Below are 15,476 nucleotides of genomic sequence, written 5' to 3' on the forward strand. Positions count from 1 at the left end.
CAAACGCCATTCGTTGCCCAGTTTTAGTGATTTTCACAGCACAAACGACAAACTACATACATAAATATTTCATATAAATATCATACTATACAACAGCATCTGTGGCACATGTTAAAAGAGGACAAATAATGAGGGACATTCGATCAATTCTAATCTGTTATAACGTTGAACATCATTCGAGTGGCGAAAACATGCAGACGTGGGTGGCGCCCTCTGCTGGACGTCAGCTTTACGAACGTCCTCGGCAGGTCAGGCGACGGTGGCTCGTGACACGGGGGTCCGGTGGAGGGCAAACCGGCGAAGCTGCGGCGACGGCGGGTCGTGACGGACGGGGGTCCGGTGGAGGGCAAACCGGCGAAGCTGCGGCGACGGCGGGTCGTGACGGACGGGGGGGGGGGGGGTTCCGGTGGAGGGCAAACAGGCGAAGCCGCGGTTCCGCTGATCGACGTCTACGCGGTTAGACGTCGTCAAAAATGCGACTCCGAGACGACGACATGGACAAGTAGCGTCCGACCGTGGCTCTGAAAAACCACCACAAAGACATAACATTACAAAATCAACAAGCGACGCTACAATTCACTGAAGGCAAACCCCAATATGGCGCTTTGGCAGTATTCCATTAATCGTTTCAGCCCTAGAGCATTGCAAATGATATTTTTCTCTCATTCTCTTAAGTAGCTGATACAAATGACTGTTGGCATAATCATCAATAATCTTTTTTTTGAAAGATGGTTACGTCCACTGTTGCAATTGATTTTGCACAGCAGAGTTTCAAAGTATTAGGAGGTCATTTGGACTACAATGCCAAACTATTTCAATCCAAAAGGTCCCAAACAGTCCAGTTGGCAGTTGTGACACCCGTTCAACTGTTTGGAGGAAGAGGAACTATCTGGGTCCGCTATATGAAAATCCCAATATGTTAATTGGCCTCTCTGGCCAGTCAGCGGGTTTACCTCCCTCCATCTTGGCGGGCCGCGTCGTCCCCCGGCGACTCGGCGTTGAAGTCCATCGGTTCTTCGTCCCGGAGAAGCTCGATGCAGTCGCGATCCGCTTGACTGGCAGAACGGCAAAACTTCCCCGCTGAACACAAACGCAACACGCCGTCAAAACGCTGCCGCGGAAACTAGGGCCCCGCCCGTACGGATGTTTTGACGTGGATGCCGATTTTGATATTTGGCAAAATCAAATTCAGTTAACCGATTAATATGAAAAATATGTGATACATATTTGTCAATGCTGAAACTTACCCAAAACTTGGTATTGTTGTTCGTTTCAATGACATTATTACGACCAATTGATTTCATGAACCGATATTTTGGTTTTTTACAAAAAAACAAAATTGAAAGTTTAAAAAAAAAAAGTTTTTTTTTTCCCCAACATTAACACATTACAACATTAAGACAAAGATATAATGACATTGAAACAAACGATATATATATATATATATATATATATATATATATATATATATATATATAAACAAAATTCTTGAATAAGCAGGGATATACTGCCAAGAAGCCTTTTGGGGGTTTGTTTTCCCCACAAAAAAAGAAAAGATGAAAAGGAAAAAAGACGAAAAGGAAATCTGCGACTAGGAGAATCTGTGGCTGGCGTCCGCTGTATCAGAATTGCATTCTGCCAAAGATCAGAATCGACATCAACCTAAAAAAAAAAGAAATCGGACGATTGTCATTATCTTTGTTGTTGTAATGTGGTAACGTGTAAAAATGGGCAAAAATCTGCAAAAGGAAGAAAGAAAAAAAAAAAAAGGCAATTTTTGCTGCTTTGAAAAGGGCGATTAATGGCCCGATGAACGCGTCAGGCCCGAATATCGACGAATCCATGCCGGTACGCAAGGTAGGAAAGGTGCAGAGGAAGTGAAAGCGAATGTCGCCGCTAAAATAAGGTGGGCGCTGACATCTGTTGCTAGCGTCGTCCGAGTAACCGGTCTCCTTCATTTCGTGGTTGTTCCTGCCCCCGGCGCTCAGCTCCTCCCTCGCGTTGCCGTAACGCTCCTTCCACTCCTGAAACACACGTACGCGGCCGCGTCAAAGCAAAACCTCGTCCCCGCGCGAAGGTCGCCGGCGGTGCCGCTCGGAGGCGTCGCGACTCACGCGGCGTCTGTTCTCGCCGTCTTCCGTCCTCTGGCGCTTGCGTTTCTCTGCGGACAGGCCAACGCACGTCACGCTAGCGCGCTAACGGGGGTTAACGGGGGCGCGGCACCCACCTCGGCGAATCAGCTCCTTGCCCTCGTCCACCAGGTCCGACGTCAGCTCGCTGTCGCCCATGAACTGCTGGAAGCCGAGCAGGTTGAGCAGGCGGGTGCCCAGGCTGACGTAAGGACAAAAGTCACATCGGCATTAGTGTCGCTTTCCGACTCTAGCGCGCACTGTCATACCTCCAGAAGCAACTTGCAGAAAGATTTTGTTCAGGCAAGGAAGCGTTTATTGGACCTCCCCTCCAAAAAAATGACAGCCTGCGCTCAAAATCCTGCCATATGGCCAATTATGCGCATTATGAAACTGCAACGCACCAAATGCGAAACCGCGACGCTATACACCGACAATTAACCTACTCAAACAGAATATGAAGAATTAAACATTAGTGCGTCATGATTCATTCGTTGTGTGTGCTGTGCGTGACTTGGCCACCAGGCGACAGTGTGATAAGTAACGACACGGACTCAGTAATTTGCAGTAACATTTTTTAGTCATTCTTCAAGGATCAAGAACATAGAAGTATTGTTATACTTTCTGTCTACGTGTGCTGCTGCACCGTTTGTGTTCCAATATCCGTTGCCGCATAGATGCTATTCGTTAGCCTGTCTGTGGCGTCTCCTCGTCCGTTAAGCTAGCGCCGGCGGTTTTGAGATACAATCCGTTTTGAAAAAGGATCTCGAAAAGCTCCTTCGTCGGGCCCTCTTATCTCAAAGCACTACGACACATTTGGAAACGTCATTGAATACGCCAGCGCACGCTGCGATGTCTCGAACAGATCTCGCAAATCTACTTCTTAGTAACGTAATGCTCAATTATGCCATATCATTTGATCAATAACAATAAAGAAACATTCTAATCCAGCCTTTTTTTTTTTTTGCTCTGCCAAAAGTCTCCCGTGGTGGGAGTCCCGTTTGCAGCACGTCCTTGATGATTTCAAATGTTCCGCTGGACTGCGAAGAGCAAACTCTGCGGCTAATTGATTGATTGACATTAAATTGCATTCAAAAGAAGAAGCCCCCAGGGATAAATTGCCACAAAGTCTTTTGGAGGTTGGTTCCCATCTTACCAAAGAAAGAAGAAAAAATTATTGGAAAAGATTGGGCCCAAAAATCCGCAGGTATGCGGGGGTCCACTGTATGAAGCAAAAGGGGAAAAGGCCCATAGATCTAATCAAGTGATGAACGTCTTCACAACACTTCGCCAAAGTTTGAAAAATAGGAACATTGTTTTTTTTTTCATCGAAACAATGATGAGCTTTTGAGGGATAGCAAGCGCCAATCATTCAACCACTCCTATTGAAATTGATTTTCAAAAGGAAATTCTTTCCCGTTACGGATCAAACGATACGAAAATGAGCCGTAGACGCACCTGAAGTAGGTGGCGATGCACAAGATGACGACGAGCATGGGGTAGTAGATGTAGAAGCCGTCGGCCACGAAGGACAGCACGCGCATGGAGCCCATGATCTGACGCACAGCGAGGAGACGTGAAGGACGCCGGCCGCGCGGGAAGTCGCGGGAGGGCGGCTTACCGAGGTGTAGGCCGTCTGCTCTTTGTGCTGGTGCGAGATGGCGGCGTCCATGTGGATGAGACCCAAGAAGTTGAGGCACAGCGGCGGCGTCAAGCGGCAGAACAGCCTAACGGGGGGGGGGGGGCGGCGGAAGTCAGACGTGACCTGGAGGAAGGGGGGGGTGAAGGCGAAGCTGCGCGTCCCTCACATGCCGCTGAACTGCAGGCTGTACGCGTCCGTCTGGTGATGCGGCGCCAGGTAGTAGAAGTTGAAGACGCGGATGCGGAACACCGTGGAGTACACGCACGTACACAGGAAGAAGATGGTGATGAAGCACGCCACCTGGTGGACGCACACAGCACGACAGCTAACGGGGAGCGGCCATCTACTCCCGTGCGCACTCAAGAGGTCTGCGATGACACTAAACCCTCGTTACGGTCCAGAAGAAATCGGCCAAGTAGCGACCGTTTATGATATTATTATATTAAGTGTATTAGTTTCATCTATGCTGGGACAGCAAATCTGCCATCACCGAATCCGCAATAAGTGGAGCGCCAAATGGCGAGGGATTGCCGTATTTGCGAATGCCGCAAATTCTCACCACGCAGAAGCCGCTGCTGCGCTGGGCCCGGAACCGGGACGGATTTGCCCGTTTGGCCAAGTCGCCCCTACAAGGCCGCAATTGACCCCTGGAACGTGAAACATTGCAGAACTTGCTACTCACCAGAAATTTTATTTCCGTATTAATACATCTATTTTTGGTTGCTGACAAATTTGCACTTCTCTCTCCAGCCCAGTTGTTGGCGACAACGCTTTTGTTGCTCCGAGAGAAAAAGAAACGCGACGAAGAAGGCGGGCCAACGTGTGTGAGGGCGACCGTCAATCAAAACAAACATGTCATTTTGGAAGAAAAGTGGGTTCCCCAGGCTGGAAAGAAGTATTTCCCCAAGAAAGTCTTTTTTGACCACATTGCCATTTTACAAGGCCCCCACGCCCGCGGCCCCTTCACACGCACTCGGAAAACATCGGACGAAAGTGTCTTCGATTTTGCGCGATCACGCGAAATTTGCACCTCGGAGGACTCGTTCGTCGGCCGGCTGGCGGTGGAACACAATCTTTTTATTTTTTTGTCCTGTTCGGCTGTTAAACTCATTGTCTGGTTCACTTCATTTTCACTATTACCATCTTCAAAGGCTAATCCCCAATGCATCCTCCAGGAAAATAGGAAGTCCAATATTTTTCTGTTTTCATTGGCCATTTCTGAATTTGAAGTTAGTTCATTCTTTTCAGCAGACAGTGCCAAACAAATAGTACAATACATGCACGCTGTTCTTTTTGTTCGTCTAAATGTAAACAAGTTTCATCACTTTCATCACATTAGCGTAGACTTCAAAAAAATCTGAAGTCGCACAACCGCTACGAGCCGGTAGGCTTGTCGTCGCCAGCTCGTCAACTAGCATGCTAAAAGCTAGTTTCTCACCTGGATGTAGACGTAGTTGTAGTCGCGCTCGGCCAGCTGGATGAAGACGGCGAAGAGCGACAGGACGGGTTTGGTGCTGAAGAAGGTGCACTCGGACCAGACCACGGCGGCGCTGAACACGCCGAGGACCGAGGCCAGGACGCGGTGGAAGCCGCGCTTCAGCAGGCACTCCCAGTACCACTCTGCGGGAACACCACACGTTGTGCGAACGTCACTTGGACAATTTGTAGTTCTCTTGGAATGGGCAGCGAGTACAGATTATCTCCTACACACAGTGTCCCCCCGCAGCGCATCCTGAAAGGTCAAAGTATGTAGTTCACTAAAAACCCCGATATAAGCAGAACCTCACTTTTCGTATGCCCCACTGTTTGCATGATTCAGTTTTTCTTCTAAGTTTTGTCCCGGTTTTCGTACATCTGCTCAGTTTTTGTACCAAACAAATGCGTGACTCAGCCATTCATTTCCCAGAATTGATGCACAGAGCCTTTCATAACTTGCGTGAAAAGCGTTTAACAGACGGCAAAAGCGTATTCCGCAAAGCAAGCCTGCAATAACCCTCCCGCTCTGCTCGGCAACACAGGTGGAACACATCCTGTCAAGCCCCACCTTTAAGTCATTCAATGCCAAGAACAACTAAAGTCGTTCTTTAGAAGTCAAAGAAGAATGTGTGTATTGTTTTCTGCAATGGACAAATTGCCCTTTTTCTCAGCAGAGGGCAAAGATGCACCATTTTAGAAAGAAGCTCACTCCCACTTTCACGCAGCCGCAAAACAGGAAACGGCTGCCATTTTGCTGCTGTCACAGTGGGGACGGCTTCAAGCAATTATTTTAAACTCCGACAGATAATGTAAATGTATACATTGCACAACGCATGTGTTGTGAAGAAAGCAGAAAGTATGCAAATATTCTAAATGAGATCTAGGATGTATCAGGAGAGGACATTAATGACATGTATCCGGTGAGTTGTGTCATTCACGAATCGACAAATACATGATTATTTTGAAATCAAAAGCCATTCCAAAATGTTGTTGTAGCTTTCCCATTGTAGCGATGAGGGAGCTGGGAATGAGCGAATGATTCCGAACCTGAGTTCAGAATCATTCGCTCCCATTCCCTACTCCCTAATCTCGACATTTTAGGGATCCCAAGAGGCGAGCGTGTCGAGGCCGACCTGCGGTGGGCGTGTAGACGTATCTGCACAACCATCCCGGGGGCTCGGCGGGGGGGAAGCCGCGCACGAAGCGCCGCGTGGAGCTGCTCTCGTTCTTGGCCACGTCCTCCAGGTGGAAGGCTTCCTGCAGGAGCATGCGCCACTGCACGCGCGTGCGCTTGTGCCGCTGAACCGCGTAGATCACCTGCGCACACCGCCGCGTTAAAACAAGATGAACGCACGCCGCGCCACTTGACCGCGGCCGCTTCCACTCGCCCGTTTGTGAAGCTTGACCAGACTCTTCTCGCTAGGGAAGGTCTGCTTGTCCTCAAAGTCCTCGTAGTCGTCCATGTTGCGGCCCATCTTGTCCTGGTAGTCCGCCGGGCACTGAGAGGGCGGGGGGGGGCGCCCGTGTCAGACGCGCGAGGGACGGCGACGGCGGCGTGACTCACCTTCCTGAGGATGGTGTCGATGCACTTCCTCAGAGGATGGTTGTACTTGACGGCCTCGCTCACCTTTCTCACCTCCTGAACTCAGCACACGCAAGCACATTTAGGGTCCAAAGGGGGACATGCAGGAAACCTGCTGCGTCTGGTCTGGCCGACGGTGCGCGAGTGAGGGAGACGCTTTGACGTGTGCGTGCCATTCACAAATGGAAAAAACACATTCAATGATTCCGTTTTTCCACATTGGCGCGCTCTTTGAGTTGAGGAAAATAACGGCGACGTCACCGATCAGTCGACGTCGACTCGACAATCGCCACCGACTCCGAGAAAATCGGATTTCGTTCGACCTCGGGTGTGTGCGGCGCGGTCACACGCGCGCTCACCTCCATGACGTCCTCCAGGTTCTCCTCGGCGTCCGCCTTCTCCGTCATGAGCTTGGCGGCCTTGAAGTAGGTCTTGAGGAGCATGTGTCCGTGTCTGGAGGCGTTCCAGTAGGAGCGCGGGACTTCCACCAGCCCGTAGCCCAGCAGCAGAACCAGCAGGAACAGACCCCAGGTGTTGGCCGCCGTGATGCCGATGGTCTGAAGCTCGTACCTGATTGATGATTGGCGTGAGCGGTCGCGGAGGCGGCGTGGGCCAAACTCCGGGTCGGGGTCAGGCTCTCACCAGGACAGGCGCCACTCGGGGTGGACGGCGACGTAGATGAGCAGCGAGCCGAAGATGAGCAGGTAGCTTCCGTAGTAGATGGCGTTCTCGATGAGCGCCGTCTGGACCTTCCCGGCCACGGAGAAACCGCCGGAGCGAGCGTACGACTGCATGAAGGGCAGCAGCAACCTGAGCGAGGACGGGGCGGCGTTAAGACACCACGCGCCGCCCACCGATCGCCACACGCTGCCGATCAATGATCGCCACGCGCCTCCCCCGTCCATTATCGTGGGCCGCACACCACGCGACGCCACCCGACCCCACTGGAATGGACCATCGCATAAATACATCAGACGTGACAGCTGGCGACTTTTGGCGATTGAGTCCTGCACATCTACCAATGCGCTGCGACGGAGAACCGCAACCTCGTATCGGGTTTTGAGGCCCCACATGCGGCACGTTGCAGCGTATTTGGCTTCCTTCACACCGCAGGGCACGATGCGCAATTCACAGTTTTTGTTCATTCCCATCTTTTTACGTAGTCGTTCACTTGACAAAAAAAAAAAACGCGACTTGTACCGTGTACGGAATGCGTCCGTAACGTCCCCGTGTTGACGGAAGTAAATGCGGCCGCCGCCGGAGGTCTCGTCGTAACGCATTTGTGGCAATTTCAAAGATTTTGTGAAACCGGAGCCCAAATTTTCTAAAATCGATCAGTTGTAAAGTAAATCTTCTTTCGCCACTCGCTGTTTTCTGCTCCTTTGTTTGCCGTTTGCTTTTGTGGCGTGGCTGTTTTGTGGAATAACTGTGACGTTTGTCATCTTTTGATGACGTAGAGGTCGCGTGCGCGCTCCGGGAGCGTCCGCATTGCATTCGCGCCACACGCATATCCGATTTATATTCACATATAAAAGACACCTGTGTCGGATATGAAAAAAATAATCTGAATGGTACTGTTCGCATTGACATGAGAGAAATCTGAAACGCCACAAAATCCAAATTGACCTGCACTGTGAACATAGCCTTAGTTTTATGAAACCACAAAAACATGGCACAATTGTCAAGGAAGAGTAGTCTTACCCCAAAGAGAGGAAGTGTTGCGAGAAGAAAATATTCTGAGAGATAGCGCACCAGCAGCTGTTTCCATCCTCCCTCTATCCTAACCACCTGTTACAGATTACAATTTGTTCTAACTAGCAGTGGCATGCTATATTCAATGAGCTAACTTTTGTTTACTTTAATGGAGACATGCAGTTGAGTAACTGTACTGTACCGTACACCCCAAAAAAATCCACGACGCACCAAACCCGCACTAAGTGAACCGCCACATAGCGAGGGACGACTGCATACTATGCACTATATACTGTATACTCGCTTAAGCTTAAAACCCATAAGCATTTGTGGCGTGCGAATGAACGCTCGTGCACTTTTCATTGGCTGCTGCAACGGCGCGCACCCACCGGCGATTTTTCATTTGAATCACTGTAAACCAGCGGCCGACCCCGTACGCCGCACAACAGTTCCGTCGGGTTGACTGCCCGCCGGCGCCCTGGGACGTACTGACCATGTGAGGCACTGCGACGTCCAGTAGACCACCCGCCAGAAGACGGGCATGACGCCGTCCGGGATGTAGCTCCACGGCTCGTAGCACGCCGCTCGCGCACTGCGGGGAGGAAGCGGGGTTACGCCGCATCAGAACACACGCTAGCTAGGCGGACGCGTCGGCCGCACCGACCTCTGAGTGGGCGCCGCCGACGCGTTCCCCGACGTCTGATTGGACGGCGGCGAACCCGTGGTCCGATCCCGGCGGTCCATCTTGCACTGCTTGTAGATGGTCTGCAACGGCACACAGTTCAGTCCAGCGCTGTGAGCGAGCGCGGCAGCGGCGGTGACGACGACCGACCGTGGTGACGTCAAGCGGCAGGATGAAGACGATGAGAAAGCAGAGGTACCAGGCCAGCAGCGTTCCGAACAGGACCATCCGCTGCTGCTTGCGGAAGTCTCCGTAGCGATGCAGCAGGAAGAGCGCCAGGAAGAACACCACCACCATCTCGGCGCCCAGCGCCGCCCCGCTCATCCTGACCCGCCGGCCTCGGGCCGCGCCCGTCCCGCCGACGAACACCGATCACTGCCGACCGCCCGGCCCACCTGCCCAAAAAACCATGGCACACACACTTGCTTCCGTTCCAGTCACTTCAGATGTTCCTCTCCTGTTACACTAGTTACTTGAGCACTTACCTGACTGGTGCAGTTACTTGAGCCGTTACTAACTACACAGTTACAGTTACTGGAGTCGTTAGTTACTTTCAATGAACTTGACTGTCTGTTACTTAAGCAGCTATAGTTACTTTTCAAATATTTGTGACTTGAGCTGTTACTCTTACAATCATTTACTGTTAGGTAATTGACTTGTGAGTTACTTCACTTTTACAGTTGCTTTCTATCGATTTGCTGTTCCTGTTACTTTACAATGACTCAATTAGTTGACTCTCATAGTTACTTTCTACTCATTTACTGTTAGTTACTACACAGTGAGTTACTTTGGACGTTAGCCTGACTTGAGCGGTAACGACTGAGTGAATTATTGTTCCAGTGACTATTCATTTACTGTTAGGTAATTGAGTGTCTACTTTACTGCTACAATTTCCTCTTACTTTGCAGTTATTTCCAATTACTTCACGGTCACCGTTATTTTCCGTTAGTTACTTTCCATTCATTTACTGTTCTACAGTTACTTACAATTACAGTGGAGCCACGCCTCGTCGAGGTTCGGCACCTGCGGATTCACCTATGCGCTGAATTTTTCGATTTTCTTTCCAGTTTTTTTTCTTGGGCAAGTGACTTAAAACTCAGACAAGCATACAGAAACGTTAGTTGTTGCGCTTTGCATTTGTTTTAACTATTTAATTTCTTTTACTCGTGGGCTGAATAAAGTATGCATCTATTCATGCAATAATTCACACGTTTCACATTTGTACAGGTCCTAAAGTGCCAAAATATGAAGTGCAAGTGGGCAAAGTGCTTTCCGTATATTTAAAGTGCTACAGTTTCAAGTACTTATTTCTCACTAAGTCATTTACCCTTGTAAATCTTGCTGCGTTCAGAATAAAGTCATCACATTCAAAGTCGTGTTCATTGACGTCGCTCGGCACGCGTTTGCCATTGAAATTGCCTCTGACTAACCTCAACTAAATTAAGGCGGGAGCATATGTACAAGTCTCCCAATGACTCTAATAAAATACCCCTCATTGATCAAAACACTGTGAGTGGAAGTGATGACGAGATGGTCACTTTTATGTATTTTTTTTTTTTTTTTTTTTAATATTGTTGACTTGACGAAATAAACAGGCTTGCAGCCTTATTGGCCCTTATTTTCAACCAGGGCAACAAAAGGAGGCAGGTGCTTGAGCACCACCACACGCGCCTGTGTACGCATGCGCTGCTACACAAGAGTAAAAAGAAAACAAAATGCACAGCCGCCGCTCGGAGTCTTGAGGATGAATTCTTCATTGGCACTGTGACATGACTGCTCACTGGGAGTCGTCGGTGACTTCAGTTGCATTCATTCCGCTGAACGAGTTGACTGTGTTTGTGTTTCCCAGGACTCGTGAATACACAGCAACCACCACAGTTACCACCCGATTCTTTGGGAGTGTGTCGATGTATGAAGTAGCTTCGCACCAATGTTTACAGGCACCACATGATTCCAAGGCAAACAGACAAAACTCATTCTTCCCGCTAGCTGGCTAGCATAAGAGCAACCGCAGACGTCTCAACTCTTACCGCTTTTTGCTTGTCCGTTTGCGGCCTTTATGTTGGAATAAAAGCAGCGACGTGCCCTCTTTAATCGCTCGTCTGAACTCAAATGAAAGCGATTTAAGACGCGAAAACCTCGCGAATTGGAAGGCTCGCAGCCATCGACCGTCACATCCGGGTTGGCCGAGCGAGGGCCTTGACGTCACGTGAGCGGGCGAGCATGCGCAGTAGCGACCTCGCGGGAGGGGCAACACGATAATTATTATGCGAATAAGTTGACGAAGTCAACAGTTTCTTTCTTGTTCACGTCATATTTATTGTTGTTGTTTTCAATGTCCTCCTCGCACTTCAGAATCGTCCTGATTGACACCTGTCATTGATCACTGGCTATTTTGAGCAGCCGGCGGTGCATTCAAGTACAGCGTGGACATGTGGAAGTCCACGCTCTTGACCTTCATCCTGTGCGCAAATATTGACGCTCGCGTCTCATCTTATCTCGACAACGTGCTGAATAGCTCTTTAGTTGTGACCAATTCGTACATTTGTTTGCTTTTTGCTAAGTCTGTTGCGTTGCAAAAGCCCTCTTTTATTGTGGCGTATTTTCTAATGCGTTCATATCGTGACCTTTTGTTGGCGTCAAAACGAGCGTTCTCCGGTCGTGTGTGTCACGACCTTTGACCCTCGCGGGGAGCAGGTGTCGTGACGTCACGACCACTCGGCCCCGAGCCCTCCCGATTGGTGGCTCGGGGCTGTCCACGTGGCGCGCGAGTGGCTCGAAAGCTGCGCGCGAGCCGTCCGCGCAGCCAATGAAGGTGCGCGTGCACGCGGAGCCTCTGATGCAGATGAGGCGTTTGAACGTTTGCAAAAGTTGACGTCGCTCAGGTAAAACTGGAAAACTTTTTTCTCAACACATGTGCACTTGGCGCGTCAGTGGGAACTTGAAAGTGGTGCAGCTTCACTTTAAACTGCTCATTTGACAATGCAGACATTTGTGTCTACACAACTATATAGATGGATACTTTAAACGGTTAAAACAAATGCAAAGCGCAACAACTAACGTTTCTGGATGCATGTTCAATGCAACGTTAACTTGACGTGCACCGCTAAAAGCACAACAATTAATTCATCAATCGACAATTGATTCATCGACGACTGTTTTAATAACCGGCTAATTGTTTTGAGACCTTGTTTAACTTGAAATGATCTCATCTCATCTGCAATTTCTGCTGTCCTCCTCAAATTTGCAAACATCTGCTTTTACTTTGGAAAACGACAATCGGCATTTTTGTTACGGACCGAACCAGAACCTGAAACTTCATCAATGTATGTTTGTTTGTTTGCTTGAAATAATGGCCTCTTTTTGAATCAAGGGATTTTTTTTCTCAATCCGATGAATTGGAAAACAAATCCACAGAGGACTCGATTATTAATAGAAGCAGTTATCTTCACATGGATTGTGTGCAAAGAACATTTGTGCGTTCACATGACCTGACTTGAGGCGCTCCGTCAAGTCCCAGCGGCGACCGGAAATAGAAGTTTGATCCACTTCCTGTGACGTCAGAAGAGCAGCGTGACGTAATCATTTCGAGTGATATTCGGCGGCAATCGCCTCTCAGCTTCTTGTGTGACGTCACGGCGCCGCCTTCAACCCGTTTTTAGCCTAACCCGATGATAAACGTCACCGTTACGGAATGACTTCGCTGTTGACCTAACCAGTCGTCAATCAGCACAATTGACTGGGAAGTCGATATTTCACATATTGCACAAACGACAAAGTCAGTTTCTTCAAAAACGCAGTGCAACATAGATCAACCATAAATGTGACAGTTTAAAAAATTAGATACACATTCAACCAACCACTGGTAACACAAATGCAGAAATTAATATAATAAGGCCGTAAATTCTCGCAATAGTTCAACATTGCGTGGCGCAAAGCATTCTGGGAACCGCGCGGCTTGGCGTCACTTCTGCTCACCCGAGCAGGAGCTTTCATTTTTCGCACTTCGCCGTCGTCCTTGCACAACTACATTTTTGATTTGATGTTTTTGAAATTCATGTGTTTGTTAAACGGCCAACAATCGGTTTCTAAATTGCCCGTAGGTGCGAACGGTTGTTCGTTTCGATGTGCCCTGCGATTGGCTGGCGACCAGTTCATGCCTCTCGCCCAAAGTCGGCTGGGCTCGGCACTCGATCAAAGCATTTTATTTACCGACATTCTTTTTCTGTCTGGGCTGAAAAATGGAGAATTTCCCCTCCAGAATGTGTGAGAATTCCTCAATGCTGACTAACACGTATTCCTGATCGCAAGTCAAGGGATCACACGCAGTTTTTGCTGTGAAGTGTCGAGAGCATTTCTCACCACTGTTTGTTCCTCAGGGTGATGCTAAGCTAACGCGCTAGGTGAGCCTTGGGTGTCAACATGCCGACAGACATGGCGGCGCCGCCGCTCTTCCTGTCCCAGGAGGACTTTGCGTACCGGCCCGGCCCCAAAGCCCGGAGCCCCGCCACCTGCCGCCGTGAAGCCAGGAAGACCAAGAAGCGGGTGACCTTCGCGGACCACCGAGGTCTGCCCCTCGCCAGGGTCAAGGTTTTCTCCCAGTTCAAGGACGCCATCCGCATTCCCGCCGGCATCCGCCTCCAGCCGGCCGACCGGGGAGACGACGACGACGACGAAGAGCTGATCCTGGACTTCGCCCAGCCGGCGTCCGACGGCGTGATGTTCCGCCAGAGTCTGGACAGGACGTGCGTGTGCCTGGAGAACTGCGTGCTGAAGGAGCGGATCCTGGCGGGAACCGTCAAGGTCAAGAACTTGTCCTTTGAGAAGCGCGTGCGGCTGCGTGTCACCTTCGACTCGTGGGAGAGCCACTCGGACGTGGACTGCGCCTACGTCGAGGACTCGTACCTGAGCGCGTACGGCGACACCTTCTCCTTCCGCCTCGCCTTGCCGCGGCCGCTCGAACCCCGGCGGCGCGTGGAGTTCGCCGTCTGCTACCAGGCGGCCGGCGCAGAGTACTGGGACAGCAACCGCGGACGCAATTACCGCATCCTCCGGGCCAAGGACGATCGCGCCGGCCCGTTCCGCTCTGGCGTTCGCTCGGACGCCTTTGGCGGCCTAGCCTGCGGGCACGGGATCCTCCCCGAGTGGGCCGGCTACGCCGACTACAAGAACGTCGGCCCTTACTACTGAAGGGGGCGCAACCCCACCGGCGGGTTGCGGGTTCGCCCAGGTTCTTTTTGCCGTGAAGAACAAATGCTGATGACACCAAATGTTGCTTGTCATCTGGTATCATCTGGTGTTTTAAAAGAAAAAAAAAAGTTTAATATTTTAAATGCATGAAAGAATGAAAGCCTTATTCATAATCTAAGACTTTAAGATCTTTTAAGTGTTGTGACAGCCAGGATTGTCCACTATTTTTGTTGTTCTTCTGATTTCTTTTATTTTATGAAAATAAACATTTTGAACTTGTTGCTGAATGGACTGTTGCTATTTGGTGACGCCACTTCCTGGTTCACCTGCTTTTGAGCTGCAATGACACGCGACGACCACTAGAGGGAGGCAGTCGGTGTGTTTCATGAACTGGAATTTGACAAATGTATTAAAAGTAGGGGTGGGACTCGAGTTATATAAAACAATTATTTAGAGGCTTTGTAATTAACCTCGATTAATCGGAACAATATTTGTCCATTTTTTTTAATTTTGGCCGACTGAAACAAGTGATTGACACAGATGGGAATCGTGTTACCTCTGGAAAAATGCATTGAATTGCATTAAAATACTAAACAGAGCTAAAGGTAAATTGCCATTTTAGGATTGATTGATTTTTTTTAGAACAGGATTACCGTGAATGGTTGTGCGTAGCGGTTGAAAAGTTGGATCACATGTCGGGGGGTTGAAAACTCCCCAATTTGCACAAAAACACGCATGTCAACACGTCAAGTTTTTTTTTTTTCAGAATGAAATTTGCTCCTATGGGGAGAGATTTGTCTCAAAATGATTTACGTGTTTTTCAGATCCACAAATACATTTTTTATTGTGTGTGCATTTATCATGACTTTTTTTGTAACTATAAAATTCTGCTTGTGAACTGTTGGTGCCGTTGCGGATCAGCGGGCATGCGCATTCACAAACATAACGCAGTTTTCCAGATATACACACACAAGACGAGAAGATTCGGTATGTTTACCGGGGCTTTCAGCAGGGTCAGACCACCACAGACTGTCGGATTCCTCGAAAATAATCGACGGTGACAGCAACACTGCCGCCTAGCGG

General features: G+C 49.4%; 2 protein-coding genes across 6 annotated transcripts; one reads left to right on the forward strand and one right to left on the reverse strand.

Annotated features, from left to right (window-relative positions):
* Window positions 1-9: 9 nt before the first annotated feature.
* lmbrd2b (LMBR1 domain containing 2b) lies at window positions 10-11,391 on the reverse strand. Of its 4 annotated transcripts, XM_061747319.1 has the most exons (18): window positions 11,234-11,390; window positions 9,354-9,598; window positions 9,186-9,286; window positions 9,015-9,113; window positions 7,472-7,639; window positions 7,189-7,399; window positions 6,812-6,886; window positions 6,636-6,746; window positions 6,381-6,564; window positions 5,210-5,391; window positions 3,938-4,071; window positions 3,751-3,856; window positions 3,588-3,685; window positions 2,228-2,331; window positions 2,115-2,161; window positions 1,919-2,024; window positions 954-1,080; window positions 10-521 (listed from the first exon to the last, which is right to left on the reverse strand). In XM_061747319.1, exons 2-18 carry the CDS (start codon window positions 9,525-9,527, stop codon window positions 458-460), a joined length of 2,091 nt encoding a protein of 696 aa, XP_061603303.1. In that variant the 5' UTR covers window positions 9,528-9,598; window positions 11,234-11,390; the 3' UTR covers window positions 10-457. The 4 variants fall into 4 exon arrangements, with proteins under 4 accessions (XP_061603303.1, XP_061603304.1, XP_061603301.1 ...); XM_061747321.1 differs by lacking the exons at window positions 10-521; window positions 954-1,080 and adding an exon at window positions 1,514-1,662 and having other exon boundaries at window positions 11,234-11,391; XM_061747320.1 differs by lacking the exons at window positions 1,919-2,024; window positions 2,115-2,161 and having other exon boundaries at window positions 11,234-11,391.
* A 170-nt stretch (window positions 11,392-11,561) lies between these two features.
* Window positions 11,562-14,673, forward strand: LOC133465024 (protein phosphatase 1 regulatory subunit 3B-like). 2 transcript variants are annotated; one of them, XM_061747347.1, is made up of 2 exons: window positions 11,562-12,088; window positions 13,583-14,673. In XM_061747347.1, exon 2 carries the CDS (start codon window positions 13,626-13,628, stop codon window positions 14,391-14,393), a length of 768 nt encoding a protein of 255 aa, XP_061603331.1. In that variant the 5' UTR covers window positions 11,562-12,088; window positions 13,583-13,625; the 3' UTR covers window positions 14,394-14,673. The 2 variants fall into 2 exon arrangements, with proteins under 2 accessions (XP_061603331.1, XP_061603332.1); XM_061747348.1 differs by lacking the exon at window positions 11,562-12,088 and adding an exon at window positions 12,116-13,469.
* Window positions 14,674-15,476: the final 803 nt, after the last annotated feature.

Source organism: Phyllopteryx taeniolatus, chromosome 15 (genome assembly GCF_024500385.1).
Source record: "Phyllopteryx taeniolatus isolate TA_2022b chromosome 15, UOR_Ptae_1.2, whole genome shotgun sequence".
NCBI lineage: Eukaryota > Metazoa > Chordata > Actinopteri > Syngnathiformes > Syngnathidae > Phyllopteryx > Phyllopteryx taeniolatus.